The sequence below is a fragment of the Schistocerca nitens genome, chromosome 5 (assembly GCF_023898315.1).
Source record: "Schistocerca nitens isolate TAMUIC-IGC-003100 chromosome 5, iqSchNite1.1, whole genome shotgun sequence".
NCBI classification, from domain to species: Eukaryota; Metazoa; Arthropoda; class Insecta; order Orthoptera; family Acrididae; genus Schistocerca; species Schistocerca nitens.
Genome location: NC_064618.1, coordinates 383,520,377 through 383,535,666, shown reverse-complemented (window position 1 = coordinate 383,535,666; position 15,290 = coordinate 383,520,377). Strand labels below are relative to the sequence as shown.

The 15,290-nt window shown below is 44.9% G+C and overlaps 1 protein-coding gene across 1 annotated transcript in view; it reads left to right on the top strand.

Moving 5' to 3' along the window:
* LOC126259624 (glutamyl-tRNA(Gln) amidotransferase subunit A, mitochondrial) overlaps window positions 1-15,290 on the top strand; it is a 185,949-nt gene that overhangs the window by 51,699 nt on the left and 118,960 nt on the right. Inside the window, exon 4 of the mRNA XM_049956543.1 lies at window positions 3,031-3,291. Coding sequence (XP_049812500.1) covers window positions 3,031-3,291 — 261 coding nt within the window. The remainder of the gene's footprint in view (window positions 1-3,030; window positions 3,292-15,290) is intronic.

The following is a 15,290-nucleotide window of genomic DNA, read 5'->3' as shown; positions in this document are numbered from 1 at the left end:
TTGCGTTCACTCGACCTAGTGCACCACTGTGGTATTCGACTAGCAACAGGAGCTTTTAGGATGAGTCCGGTGACCAGCGTCCTGGCGGAGGCTGGAGTCCCTCCATTGCAAGTCAGGCGTGCACGACTGCTGGCCAGTTAAGTTGCACACGTTCGTAGTTCTCATGCGCATCCGAATTACCGTCTCCTTTTCCCACCCACGGTGGTTCATCTCCCGCATTGGCGGTCCAGGTCAGGGCTTACAATTGCAGTTCGCGTCCGATCCCTTCTATCTGAACTGGAGTCCTTGCCTTTACCACCTATGCTCGAAGTCCATTCGTGTAATCCTCCATGGTGTACACCTAGGCCGTGGCTTCACCTGGGCCTTTCACATGGCCCAAAGGACTCGGTTCATCCCACGGCTCTCCACTGTCACTTCCTCTCGATTCTTGACATGTACTGAGGCCATGAAGTAGTTTACACTGACAGCTCGATGGCTGATGGCTACGTCAGCTTCGAGTGTTTCCATGGAGGACATATTGAACAGCATTCCTTGCCTGATGGCTGCCGTGTTTTTACTGCAGAGCTGGTGGCTATATCTCGTACTCTTGAGCACATCTGTTTCTTCTGTGTACTGACTCCTTGAGCAGCCTACAAGCTATCGACCAGTGCTACCCTCGCCATCCTTTGGTAGCGACCATCTAGGAGCCCATCTATGTCCTGGAATGGTCTGGTCGTACAGTGATGTACCACATAGATGTCTGGACCCCAGGACACGTCGGAATCCCAGGCAATGAAGTTGCTGACAGGCTGGCCAAACAGGATACACAGAAACCGCTTATAGAGATTGGCATTCCAAAAACTGACCTGTGTTCGTTTTTACACCGCCAAGTTTTTCGGCTTTGGGAGATGGAATGGCATAGTCTCAGTACGCACAACAAACTGCGTGCCATTAAAGAGACTACGAATGTGTGGCAGTCAACCATGTGGGCCTCTCACAGGGACTCTGTGGTTCTCTGCTGGCTCATCATTGGCCATGCTTGGGCAACCCATGGCTACCTCCTGCACTATGAATACCTGCCTCAATGTTGATGCAGCACCCGGTTGAGAGTGGCCCATATTCTGGTGCACTGCCCCACTTTGACTGCCCTGCGATGTAATCTTTAGTTACAGGGCACGTTGCCACTAATTTTATCTTACAACACCTCATCAGCTGTTTAAGTTTTACATTTTATTTGTGAGGGTGGGTTTTATCATTTGATCTAAGTTTAAGCGCATATCCTTTGTCCCTCTGTGTCCTCCACCCTAGTGCTTTTATGGTGGAGGTTTTAATGTGTTGCAGAGTGGCTGGCTTCTCCTTTTTATTCTCATTGTCAGCCAGCCATGGTAATCTGTTTTGTCATTTTAATCTCTTCTACCTGTTTCTTGTGTTTCTGTGGTTTTCTTCTCCCCTTTTGTCCATTTAAATGTTTGTTGCCCTTCCATCATTCTTGTGGTTTTTCCTTTCTCTCCGTTTTTTGTTGTCAGTCTCGTTTGTTTTATTCTCACCGTCGCGGCATTTTTTTATTCGGAACAAGGGGCCGATGACCTAGCAGTTTCGTCCCTTCCCCCTCTTTTAAACCAACCAACCAACCAACCAACTAACTAACTAACTATGCAGTTACACCACACTAGATCCAGATGGTTATGACTTTGAGTACCTTGTGTAGTAGATTTCACACTGAGTGCAGCAGATAAGTGAACTCCGGTTGCATGTATACTGTTTGACAGACCTCTTGTAACAGTCATCTTCCATTATCTTTGTGCAGATATGTTGCTGCACTGCAGTCATTTAAGTGAAACTCTTACTGCTCTCTAGCAATTGTCAGACAGCATTAATTTGGAACTGCAAAATGAACACCAGTCATTTTATGAGTAGGCAGTCATTCCACTTTAAAGCCTTTCATGACATGTGAGTGCCGTTCTGAAAGTAATGTAGGTAAGGGGTCATTGCTTTAAGGAGAGCCACTTTTACCACATCTGTCATCAAATTGTTACCCTCAAAAAGTGTGTGCGATTGGACCAGACATGTAGAATACAGACTACTAAACACAGGCTGTATTGTGAATGGCAAACCCCTTATTAACCAAAAAAATTTGGCTGTTACCATGTGTATTACCAAAAAGGTGTGCGACTGTGAGATCTTTGTGACTTTCAGATCCTATTACTCTTCCTCCCAATATCTTATCTAAGGTTGTGGAGTATTTCAATACACCGTTGATGGTACGACTGCGCTCCTGGAATTGGGTAGAATGACGGATACCCTCTTAATCTCCAAAGATGTAATGTGACTTTGTGCTGATTGCTGTCTCTTAAAGAGAAGTGGGGCACCATTTCACCTACCAGTTCTTCATTCCTGCAGATGAAGAAACATCTTTGATGAAAAGAGGTAATTATTTTCTTCATATAGTACAGGCAGGTAAAAGCAGACTTCAAATTGTTACTCGCTAAAATCGAGGGTCAAATGCAGAAGTACATACTTTCTTATAAGGAGCTTCAAACTCTTCACTGTATTCTGCTTCGCATTGTAACTGCATTTCAGTTGTGCAAAAAGTTCATGGATCATGACACAGTTACGATGTGAATTAATTCATCTATTTGGTGACTTCTGTTATCAACGGCCGCAGTTAAGTTTCACACTGAACTGTTTAGTGCTGGTTTTCCCTTCTGTAAAAGTATCAATTCATCTACGCACATTGCTGTCGCCAGAGGTTCCATCTCTGTTCACAATCCATAGATTCTTTGTTATTCGTACAACTTGTACATCCTCCTTTGCCAAGCAATCATTGATAACACATTTTAATATTTGGAGCCCATGATTCACCTGCAAGGAAAATGAAGCTTACAGGGCACCTGTGCATTTTAATGGCATGTGAAGTTTGAATGACCTACATCAGTTAATTTATAAATTACACATAATTTTGCTCAGAATGTCCCAAAACATCTTAATTTATTGATTATCAAATATAATTGTTTTACTAAACACTTTTACATAATTTCAGTTGTCTTTCAGGTGTGGCACTGTAGATTCACTTTATGGTCCCACTAAAAATATCTGGCGTTCAAGATTCCAAGGTGTAAAAAATACTCAAGACAATCCTATGCAGCATGAAGAGTTTGACAGTGGCGATCATGCCTCTTTCAAAAACCAAAGGATTCGTGAGTTTCATACACTGAGCACCTCGACGCACTCTGCAGATGATGATGATTGGCACATAGCGGGCGGAAGCTCAGGAGGGAGCGCTGTTGCTGTAGCAAGTGGAGCTGTGTTTTCGTAAGTATTTGGAAGGCTATTAACTGAGTCATTATAATTGTAGAAGAAACAGAGAGAGAGAGAGAAAGAGAATTAGGAGTTGGTCACTTCTGTTGTATGAAGTATGTTAGACTTCAGTTGAATGGCCCATGCTGGGACAAAAAAAAAAGAATAGGCCTTATGGAGACATGAAATGAAATTACTTTTCCATCTTGGAAAGTACATAAAACAGAATTTGTAGCAAGCCAACTAAGAGAGAAGAATTATTTTGTACAGTGTGATTCTCACAATGGGAGAATCTTTGTGCATAAAGTTAAAGAATCACAGGTAATTATTTAGTAACAGGAATTAGGCAGTCCAGGGGCATAATGATTAAAATGACTGGTTGTGAAAACCATGAATTACAGTTTCTTATCCTGGCCCTGATATAGATTTCCATTCATAATGTATAAACCTTGGTCAGTTTTCACATCTGCTTCACAGGTGATCTTTTAAGCTACTCATTCTCACCTAATTATATAAAATATTAACAGTTGAATGCATACTATTCCAAAATAATGAATATTTTCCATGTACATCTAAAATTATTGAGAACAAACAATACTAGTAAAAATTTTTACCTCTCTGAACAATCTTCTAGCAATCATTGTTTCATTTGTTTCATTGTAGTTCACTGTCAGACTGCTTCCCCTCAAATAGTCTTTAGGTTCACTTTGGAATTTAATGTACTGTTAATTGGTTCAGTATTACCAGAAATAAATGAATAATTTCAAATTTTTTTATTTATAATCAGATATCACATTTATTTAACTTTTATGGTAAATTGTTTTCCAGTCACAACCAACTTAGGCTAATAACAGATCTGACTTGTAACTTACTCAAGGCACATTTGTTCACCAAAGATAATTCAAATATTTTACATAAAATATTATAAACTTTAATCTTCAAATGATTTATTTACATTTCAAATTTTCATATATTAATGACATGCATTCAGATGCACATAAATAAAATTGAAACAGTTTTTTTGGTGCTACAATTTTGAATTGTGATCAGAAAAGGTAAAAAATATTAATGTGTAATTTCTGGCAACTCCTCACATCATTGAGAGGTGAAGATAGGTTAAAACACAGGCTGAAAATGTTATAACCTTTAATCACCAATAATTGTGTGGATATTCAATCACACTCACTTAGAAACAATAGCTGGTTACATGATAACAACTCAGTATCTCTCATTCGACTGCCGTGCCATGACATGCGGCCGGCGCTGTTCGTAGCTAGGTGGTGCTCCCGCGCTCAGCCGAGTTGCGGAGCGCCTCTATCGCCGTTTGCGCGTACTGTCGTGGCGGCACTGTTAAATGTCATGGCACTGTCACAACACTTTTCCCCCCTTGAAAGAAAAAAAAAAAAAAAATCACACACTCACTTCCTTGGAGACATGGACAGTGTGGAGACATCCATGGCCTCTTGTGAGGCCCCGAGAAGATCCCGCGGAGAGACACGAGAGTATGGTCGAATATGTCCAGGACAGAAGCTCGTGCGTGGAACGTGCCTCCTGGACGAAATGATGGGTGGAAACTCCGGAGCAGCATCCATAGGTGTCGTGGACCTGGGGTTGTGCTCCAGCGAGATTGGTCCCGGAGAAGGCGGCGTCGCAACTGGGGCCGGTTCCGGCGTACTCGGAAGCGGTAGCGACGTCGGCTGCATCAACACGTACGGTAGATCGGCAGCAGCGACAGGACTGACTTCTTGGGCTGGGGGAGGCGAAGGAAGGGGCGGTGGCACCGGCGTGGCCACCACTCGTGGGCACATCTGGTCGTAATGGCGAACAACCATTCCGTCGTCCGTACGTATTTCACAAAGCCGGCGGTCGTGAAGAGCCTTGACCACCCCTGGAATCCATTTAGGGTGAGATCCATACCCTCGTGCACAGACCTCTGCACCCACCGAGTATTTTCCCGCACTAGGGGACACAGCACAAGACTTGACAGGGTGAAGCAGGTGCAGTAGAGTGCGCGGTTGGCGGCCATGCAAGAGTTCAGCAGGGCTGCGATCACCCAGAGGCGTGAAGCGATAAGAACTCAGAAATTGCAGCAGAGCGTCATCTGTAAAAAAATCACTAAGGAATTTTTTCATCTGGCTTTTGAAAGTGCGGACAAGGCGCTCGACCTCCCCATTCGATTGCGGATGGAAGGGCGGTGCTGTAACATGATGAATCCCTTGTCCAGCACAAAAATCACGGAAGGCCTGCAAAGAGAACTGAGGGCCATTATCCGTGAGGATCGTGGATGGAAGACCTTCTAGCGCAAAGATTTTGGACAAAGCCAGCGTCGTCGCCGCAGTGGTGGGTGACGGACATCGAACAACAAACGGAAACTTCGAGAAGGCGTCAATCAACAGTAGCCAATAAGTACCGAGGAAGGGGCCGGCAAAGTCAGCGTGCACCTGTTCCCATGGCTGCGCCGGATCAGGCCATGGAGAGGGCATTGTACGAGGTGCAGCCAGTTGTTGAGCACACTGACCACATGCAGCAACCATGTGGGCAATGTCCGAATCAATACCGGGCCAATAAACATGCCTGCGGGCCAGGGACTTAGTCCGAGAAATCCCCTAATGGCCTTCATGCAACAGTTTGAGAACATCTTTGCGAAGAGAGGCTTGCACCACGACCCGTGGAGATGTGCCGTCCGTGGCCAGAAGAACAACACCATCACGAACAGACAGACGAAGGCACAAGGCATGGTAGTTGCAAAGGGGATCCGATGCCCGGCCCTTGGTCCTGTCCGGCTAACCCCGTTGAACAAAACCGATCACCTGACGCAGGACCACGTCCTGCGCAGTAGCCGATGCGACCTGCGAACCTGTAAGTGGAAAACCCTCGACCGCACGACGTTCTTCCTCATCAATGTGGAAACAGAGTAGTTCATCACGATTGAAAACAGAGTCGGGGCCCATCGGCAATCGCGACAATGCGTCAGCTTTGGCGTGCTGGGCCATGGGGCGATAGTGAATCTCATAGTGAAAACGAGACAAGTATAAGGCCCAACGTTGCAGGCGGTGAGTTGCCTTATCCGGAAGCAACGCCGATGGGCTGAACAGAGAGACCAGCGGCTTGTGGTCGGTGATGAGATGAAACTTAAACCATACAAAAAAACCCTGAACTTTTTTAGAGCATAAATGATAGCGAGCGCCTCCTTTTCGATTTGAGAGTAACGCCGTTGCGCATCGGTGAGGGTCTTGGAAGCATAGCCGATGGGTCGTTCAGACCCATCCTCATACCAATGGGCGAGAACAGCCCCTAGGCCATACTGTGACGCGTCAGTCGCCAGAACCAAGTGCTGACCCGGACGGAATGTCACAAGACAAGGCGCCGACTGCAAATGAGCCTTCAGGCGGACAAAAGCCTGCTCACATTCGTCGGACCAACAGAAAGGGACGTTTTTGCACAACAGCTGATGCAGAGGATGAGCTACCGCCGCTGCGGATGGAATGAATTTGTGATAATAAGCAATCTTGCCTAGAAACGCCTGAAATTCTTTGATCATAGAAGGCCGGGGTATGGCGTTAATGGACGCAATGTGCTGACGTAGGAGACGTATACCCTCACGGGACAAGTGGAAACCAAGGTACACAGTGGAGGGTTGGAAGAACTGTGACTTGTCCAGATTGCACTTCAACCCTGCCGAATGCAGGACCCGAAACAGTGAACGCAAATTGCGAAGGTGCTCCTCAGTGGAGGCCCCCGTGACAACAATGTCATCCAGATAGTTGATGCAACCGGCAACAGAAGCCGTGAGCTGTTCCAAAAACCGTTGAAAAATGGCCGGCGTGCTAGCAACGCCAAATGGTAACCGCTGGTACTGATACAACCCACAAGAAGTGTTGATGACGAGAAATTCCTTGGAAGAAGCATCCAACGGCAACTGATGGTACGCCTCCGATAAATCAAGTTTGGAAAAGAACTGGCCCCCAGCGAGCTTGGTAAATAACTCCTCAGGACGGGGAAGAGGATAAGTGTCAATGAGGCTCCGAGCGTTGACAGTGGCTTTAAAATCACCACACAACTGCAGACTCCCGTTTGGTTTAGAAACCACCACGGTTGGCGATGCCCATTCGCTGGAGGTAACAGGAAGGAGAATCCCTGAAGCTGTTAACCTGTCTATCTCAGCCTTGACAGATGCACGCAACGCCACCAGAATAGGGCGTGCCCGGAAAAACTTAGGGCGAGCTGTAGGTTTAAGAGTAATGTGGGCTTCAAAATCCTTGGCACGACCCAGACCAGCAGAGAACACGGATGAAAATTCAGAACACAATCCATCCAGCTGTTGATATGGAGTATCCTCAGATATTAGTTGCACATCATCATCAATGGAGAACCCGAACAACTGGAAAGCATCATAACCGAACAGGTTTTCAGTGCCCGCATGATCCACCACATAAAACGTGAGGGGCGTAACAACAGACTTGTAGGCAGTGGAAGCATCAAACTGGCCAATGATAGGAATTTTCTGTTTATTATAAGTTCTCAGATTTCGTGTAACTGGAGACAAGGGAGGGGAGCCCAACTCCAAATACGTGCGAGAATTAATGAGAGTTACTGCAGAGCCAGTGTCCACTTGCATGCGAATGTCTTTATCCAGAACGCAAACAGTAACAAACAACTTATTTGTTTGAGAAAGCACACAGTTAACATCCATGTCCGATGCCTCGTCCTCGTCGACAGGAACTTTAAGGGACTGACACACAGAAGCGATGTGGCCTTTTTTCCTTCATGAATTACACGTGGCCCAATGTTTTGGACACGCGGCCCTGTCATGCTGTACGAAACAACGTGGACAAGAAGGAAGTGCAGAACGAACCTGCTTCTGTGGTTGCTGTTTTCGCTGCGAGCGTTGCGGCCCAACGCGACATTGTTTACACGTAAGAGCGTCGACAACGCCTAAAGCCAAGAAGTGTTGCCGCAAACGCTTCTCATAATCCTCCCAGTCGTCAGGGGCCTCGTCATAAGGAGGGAAGGGAGGCGGAGAAGAAGAAGACAGACGATGAGTAAGCAACGTTGACAACGCCTGAATAGCAGCCGTCAGCTGTGTTTGTTGTTCAATGAGCACTTGCATAAGCTGTTCCATGTCTGCCCCGTCACGAACACACAAATCCACAACGCAGTGAAAATATCCGACCTCGTCGCCAAAAAGTGTTATAACCTTTAATCACCAATAATTGCGTGGATATTCAAACACACTCACTTAGAAACAATAGCTGGTTACATGACAACAACTCAGTATCTCTCATTCGACTGCCGTGCCGTGACATGTGGCCGGCGCCGTTCGTAGCTAGGTGGCGCTCCCGCGCCCAGCCGAGTTGCGGAGCGCCTCTATCGCCATGTGCACGTACTGTCGTGGCGGCACTGTTAAATGTCGTGGCACTATCACAACAGAAAAATCCAAGGTCTGACCAGGATTTGATCCCATGACCTGTTGATTTTCAGTCAAGCACTTCATTGCTAGACCGCCAGATGACCCACTATTAAGTAACTATTCCTTTAATTGAATTCTATAATAATAGAACTGAATCTTAAATCAGAAAAATGACAAAATGAATTTATCAATACTGCATCGCAGTGACTAATGAAGTGATTAATACCCTATGAAAAGAACTTTGTACCCCTGTAAATATTGCACTCTGTCCATGTCAGCCTAATTACTACATATATAGCCTGTTTAGCAGCAACCACCCATTCCACTTTCTGCACCAAAAAGTCCATCCCACTTCTGATGCCTTATTTTTTCTGTCTTCACCCTCCTCCTGCCACCAGCTCCTCCCCAGTCCCCATCCCTTTGCTCCTGGGACATTAAAGCTCTTTCTGAAAGCCATGCAACTAAAAACTACGGAGACAGGTATCTTGCATCCTATCTCCACTCATCACTAACATGACCAGCCCAGAAGTAGCACTCCCTTTGTCAATGTAATATGCTCAGTGCCTTAGTTTGTGTGAAATGAGGAATACTCTCCCCAGAATCCTTCACACACTATTCAAAGACATTGTCAGTCACAGAGTCAACCTGCTGTTCAGTCATTTGTACACCATGTTGAGCAAATGCAGTGATGGAGAACCTTTAGGGGTGTGGAACGAACCAACTTAATATATTAACGAGTAGAAGCAACCGCTGCTGGCAACTTCTGTGAAGTATATTAATAACAAATTATGACTAGTGTTAATCTACTAACATTGTCAGGAAGTGAAATTATTTGTACTGATGATACACCTGTAAAAGTGCAAGAAATTGACCTAACTATCAGAAGAATTAGTTCCTTCTCCTTAGGGTATAAAAGAGGAATTGGTTGGGGAACATTAGAAGTGAAAGACAGGTCACTTAGACCCTGGGATGAGAGGGAAAATATATGAATACTGCTATGTGGAAGTGTTTTAGAACTGTTGCTGATCTATGGACTTCTTTTTGTTAGTGTGGAGATAAAGAATTTAGTGTACAAGACGCTGACACTTGCTCCAAGAAGAGCTGGTTGCCCATTTGGCTGAAACTACAGCAGTTATTTGTAAAGCAAGTGCTTGTTTTAAACATGTTAGACAGCCATTAGCATGCAGATGACAGTTGTGCAGTAATGTAACTGTCAGTTAAAATACAAATAATAACTGCCTAAGAAAAAATATTACGTAACTAATCAATACAGTCAGGAGATACGCCAACGCATAGAAAAGTTAAAAACAGCAGCAATACTGGTTTGACACCACACACATTTTCGTAATTGATGCAAATGCAAAATGAACATTGTAGCTTAGCAGGGTAACTAATGAGAGAACTCTGCCTTCAGGAAGGTGTACAAGAACTTAGCCTTCATGTCATGAATAGGCCTCTCAACCTGTTTATTTCAAAATTAAGGGCACATATAATGACGTAGACACTACCGTCCAGCTTGAGTGACTATACAATCGATGCAAAGCAAATTGGGAACTTTTGAAGACAGGATTCAAGGCACAACAACTGCGTTGAAGCAGATTTGATGTTGTCACTAAAGCCAACGAATTGGTGGAAGCATTGCAGACAGCACAAGAGAAGGCAATCCCAACATTTGTTAGGAAGTCGAAAGGGTTTTAAATCCCCTGGAGTCCCATCCTACCATCTTTAAGATGCAGAACAAAGCAGGTGAAAAGATACTACCAGAGATCCTTAGGAGAAACAGTATGATAGAGAAGACTGAGTTCCTATTGAACAGTCAAACAACAACATAAAGAACTATTAAAATGGAAGGCATACATAAAGGACCAAATGATAACAAATTTTAGGAGTTTTAATAAAAACTTGCAACAAACAATGTTCGATCACCCACTGTATTACAAACTCTGAGACAATCCGGTGGCATGATGACAACAGACTGGGAGACATCAGTGCAGTACCTGCTCAGAACTCTGTTTCCCGATGATACTACAATGGAAGACACAGAATACCATCAGCATCTTTGCTCTGAATTACTACAGCAGTAAGTGAGTAATAGTATTGATTCCATTTGCACAGGAGGAAGTGAGGGTAACAATAGTGAAGTTAAAGAAGAAGAAAGTGCCAGGCCCTGATAAAATTATTGCAGAAGTGGCTGCATCAGCTATTAGGCCAAATTGTGTCATATGTATTAGTGTTATTAAATGAATGTGTTGCTGGAACAGGTGCCCAGAATCTGGAAAATTATGAAGATTATTACACTAAAAAAGGAAGTCAAAGACCCAAGATAACTGAAATCTTACAGGCAGATTTGTTAGGTAAATGCTCTATCCAAAGTATAGGAAAAGCTTCTGTACTACTGCCTGTTGGACCACAACAAGCAATAGGCACAAGCCCTGTGCGGTATTATTTGAGGAAGAGAAAATCACTGAGGATGTGGTAAAGTACACAATGAATATTGTAAACACTTCAGACAAGAAGTTCGTTATAGGCATAATGATTGATATATCTGGAGCATTTGCTAATTTGTGGTAGCCTGCACTGTTGAAAACAATGAAACAGATAACTGTTTCACGTATGTCTATAACAACCTATGAGATTAGTGCACAGACAGCCAAGTGCAGTTAGAATGTTACGGAAAGAAAATTGTTAGAAACATCACCAAAGACTGCACACAGAGCTCTGTGCTCCAGTTCTGAGATGTTAGTGTAGAGCCATTACTGGAACAAGCGTCAGAGTATAACAAACACTAGAGACTGCTTTGCCTAGCAGACTACCTGCTAATTATAGTATCTGCCAACACAAGTAATGGAAAGCTCTGGCAGAATGTAGCTAATTTAAAGAGTAAAACTATTAACACATCGATAAGTAGAGATGCTGGGTTGTTGAAAGGCATATAAGAAAGACTGAGAGCTTTGCTAACTTTTGGGTGAATGCTTTTGCAGTGCTATGAAGTACACACAAAACTCCCCCAACTCCAATCCCCACACACCTCTATAGTTTACAAGTGTGTATTTATGTATGTGCATGTGTACTCTACAGCTTTGCAGAAGGTTCCATCTGAAAGCTAGCAAAGTTCTTGATCTTTTTATGTGCTATTTTGCTAAAAGCCACTACTCTTCCACTTGCGCAATTCAGCTACCGTGCACCAATGGCCTTGCCATTGCGGTAAACCAGTTCCCATCAGTTCACTGAAAATAAGTACTGTCAGGCGTTGCTAGCACTTGGATGGGTGATCATCCAGGTCTTCAGAGTGCTGTTGGTGAGCGGGGTGCACTAATCCATTATGAGACCATTTGAGAAGTACTTCATTAAGAAGTAGCAGCTTTGGTCATGGAAACTGACAGTGGCCTGGTCTACAGTTGGATTTCAAAGTTCTTTACTTTCACTTTTCACAACTGGGTTTCCATCTAAGCTATTGATATTCATGCAAGTGGTTCTCTTTTTTCTAAAGGTCTCTTTAATTTTCCTGTAGGCAGTATCTATCTTACCCTAGTGAGATAAGCCTCTACATCCTTACACCTGTCCTGCCGCCGTTGGATAAGCAGCTGCAGCAGCAAGTCGTATACTCCTAGCTCACTCATTTGTTACATAGTTTAATTCTTAATTTCTTTGCGTGTTTTTGGTACTTGCATTGTTTAATTCATAAATTTCGGGCGTATTATACTATTTGAGAGTTGTAGTGGTACTTGCATTGTTTAATTCATAAATTCTGGGCGTATTGTAGTATTTGAGAGTTGTAGCATCGCGTTTTAGTACCTGAATAGTGTAAAATCCCATAGTCTCCTTCCGCCGCCGAGCAGTGTGTCAGCAGTGCGCAAGTAGCAGCATTACTGCATTTACTAGGCAATCTTGTATTTTAATAACCGTTTAAATTTTGTCGATTTGTTTGCGCTCTCTGTGGATTAGTTCAGACGTTCTTTGCACAACAGTTTTTAGCATGGATAGGGACTGCAACTGCTGTGTTCGGATGCAGGCTGAGTTGGCATCCCTTCGCTCCCAGCTTCAGGCAGTGTTGGCTTCGGTCACACAGCTTGAGGCTGTTGCCAATGGGCATCACTGTGGGGGTCCGGATGGGGGTTTGTCGGGGACGGCCAGCTCGTCCCACGCATCCCCCAATCGGACTAAGACTGTGGTTGCCCGGGATACTGCCCGCATTGAGGCTGATCCCTCACCTGTGGTAGAGTGGGAGGTCGTCTCAAGGTGTGGCAGGGGGCGAAAGACATTCCGGAGGGCTGAACGGAAGGCCTCTCCAGTTTGTCTGACGAACCGGTTTCAGGCTCTGTCTCAGGCTGATACTGACCTTCGGCCTGACATGGCTGCTTGTCCTGTTCCAGAGGTTGCCCCTCAGTCTGCAAGATCCGGGCGATTGCAGAGGGTGGGCTTACTGGTAGTTGGGAGCTCCAACGTCAGGCGCGTAATGGGGCCCCTTAGGGAAATGGCAGCAAGAGAGGGGAAGAAAACCAATCTGCACTCCGTGTGCATACCGGGGGGAGTCATTCCAGATGTGGAAAGGGTCCTTCCGGATGCCATGAAGGGTACAGGGTGCACCCATCTGCAGGTGGTCGCTCATGTCGGCACCAATGATGTGTGTCTCTATGGATCGGAGGAAATCCTCTCTGGCTTCCGGCGGCTATCTGATTTGGTGAAGACTGCCAGTCTCGCTAGCGGGATGAAAGCAGAGCTCACCATCTGCAGCATAGTCGACAGGACTGACTGCGGACCTTTGGTACAGAGCCGAGTGGAGGGTCTGAATCAGAGGCTGAGATGGTTCTGCGACCATGTGGGCTGCAGATTCCTCGACTTGCGCCATAGGGTGGTGGGGTTTCGGGTTCCGCTGGATAGGTCAGGAGTCCACTACACGCAACAAGCGGCTACACGGGTAGCAGGGGTTGTGTGGCGTGGGCTGGGCGGTTTTTTAGGTTAAGATGGCCTTGGGAAAGTACAGAAAGGGCAACAGCCTCAACGGGTGCGGGGCAAAGACAGGACATGCGGGGAACAAGCAGCAATCGGTATTGTAATTGTCAGCTGTCGAAATTGCGTTGGTAAAGTACCGGAACTTCAAGCGCTGTTAGAAAGCACCGAAGCTGAAATCGTTATAGGTGCAGAAAGCTGGCTGAAGCCAGAGATAAATTCTACCGAAATTTTTACAAAGGTACAGACGGTGTTTAGAAAGGATAGATTGCATGCAACCGGTGGTGGAGTGTTCGTCGCTGTTAGTAGTAGTTTATCCTGTAGTGAAGTAGAAGTGGATAGTTCCTGTGAATTATTATGGGTGGAGGTTACACTCAACAACCGAGCTAGGTTAATAATTGGCTCCTTTTACCGACCTCCTGACTCAGCAGCATTAGTGGCAGAACAACTGAGAGAACATTTGGAATACATTTCACATAAATTTTCTCAGCATGTTATAGTCTTAGGTGGAGATTTCAATTTACCAGATATAGACTGGGACACTCAGATGTTTAGGATGGGTGGTACGGACAGAGCATTGAGTGACATTATACTGAGTGCACTATCCGAAAATTACCTCGAGCAATTAAACAGAGAACCGACTCGTGGAGATAACATCTTGGACCTACTGATAACAAACAGACCCGAACTTTTCGACTCTGTATGTGCAGAACAGGGAATCAGTGATCATAAGGCTGTTGCAGCATCCCTGAATATGGAAGTTAATAGGAATATAAAAAAAGGAAGGTAGGTTTATCTGTTTAGCAAGAGTAATAGAAGGCAGATTTCAGACTACCTAACAGATCAAAACGAAAATTTCTGTTCCGACACTGACAATGTTGAGTGTTTATGGAAAAAGTTCAAGGCAATCGTAAAATGCGTTTTAGACAGGTACGTGCCGAGTAAAACTGTGAGGGACGGGAAAAACCCACCGTGGTACAACAACAAAGTTAGGAAACTACTGCGAAAGCAAAGAGAGCTTCACTCCAAGTTTAAACGCAGCCAAAACCTCTCAGACAAACAGAAGCTAAATGATGTCAAAGTTAGCGTAAGAAGGGCTATGCATAAAGCGTTCAGTGAATTTGAAAGTAAAATTCTATGTACCGACTTGACAGAAAATCCTAGGAAGTTCTGGTCTTACGTTAAATCAGTAAGTGGCTGGAAACAGCATATCCAGACACTCCGGGATGATGATGGCATTGAAACAGAGGATGACACGCGTAAAGCTGAAATACTAAACACCTTTTTCCAAAGCTGTTTCACAGAGGAAGACTGCACTGCAGTTCCTTCTCTAAATCCTCGCTCAAACGAAAAAATGGCTGACATCGAAATAAGTGTCCAAGGAATAGAAAAGCAACTGGAATCACTCAACAGAGGAAAGTCCATTGGACCTGACGGGATACCAATTCGATTCTACACAGAGTACGCGATAGAAATTGCCCCCCTTCTAACAGCCATGTACCGCAAGTCTCTAGAGGAACGGAGGGTTCCAAATGATTGGAAAAGAGCACAGGTAGTCCCTGTCTTCAAGAAGGGTCGTCGAGCAGATGCGCAAAACTATAGACCTATATCTCTGACGTCGATCTGTTGTAGAATTTTAGAACATGTTTTTTGC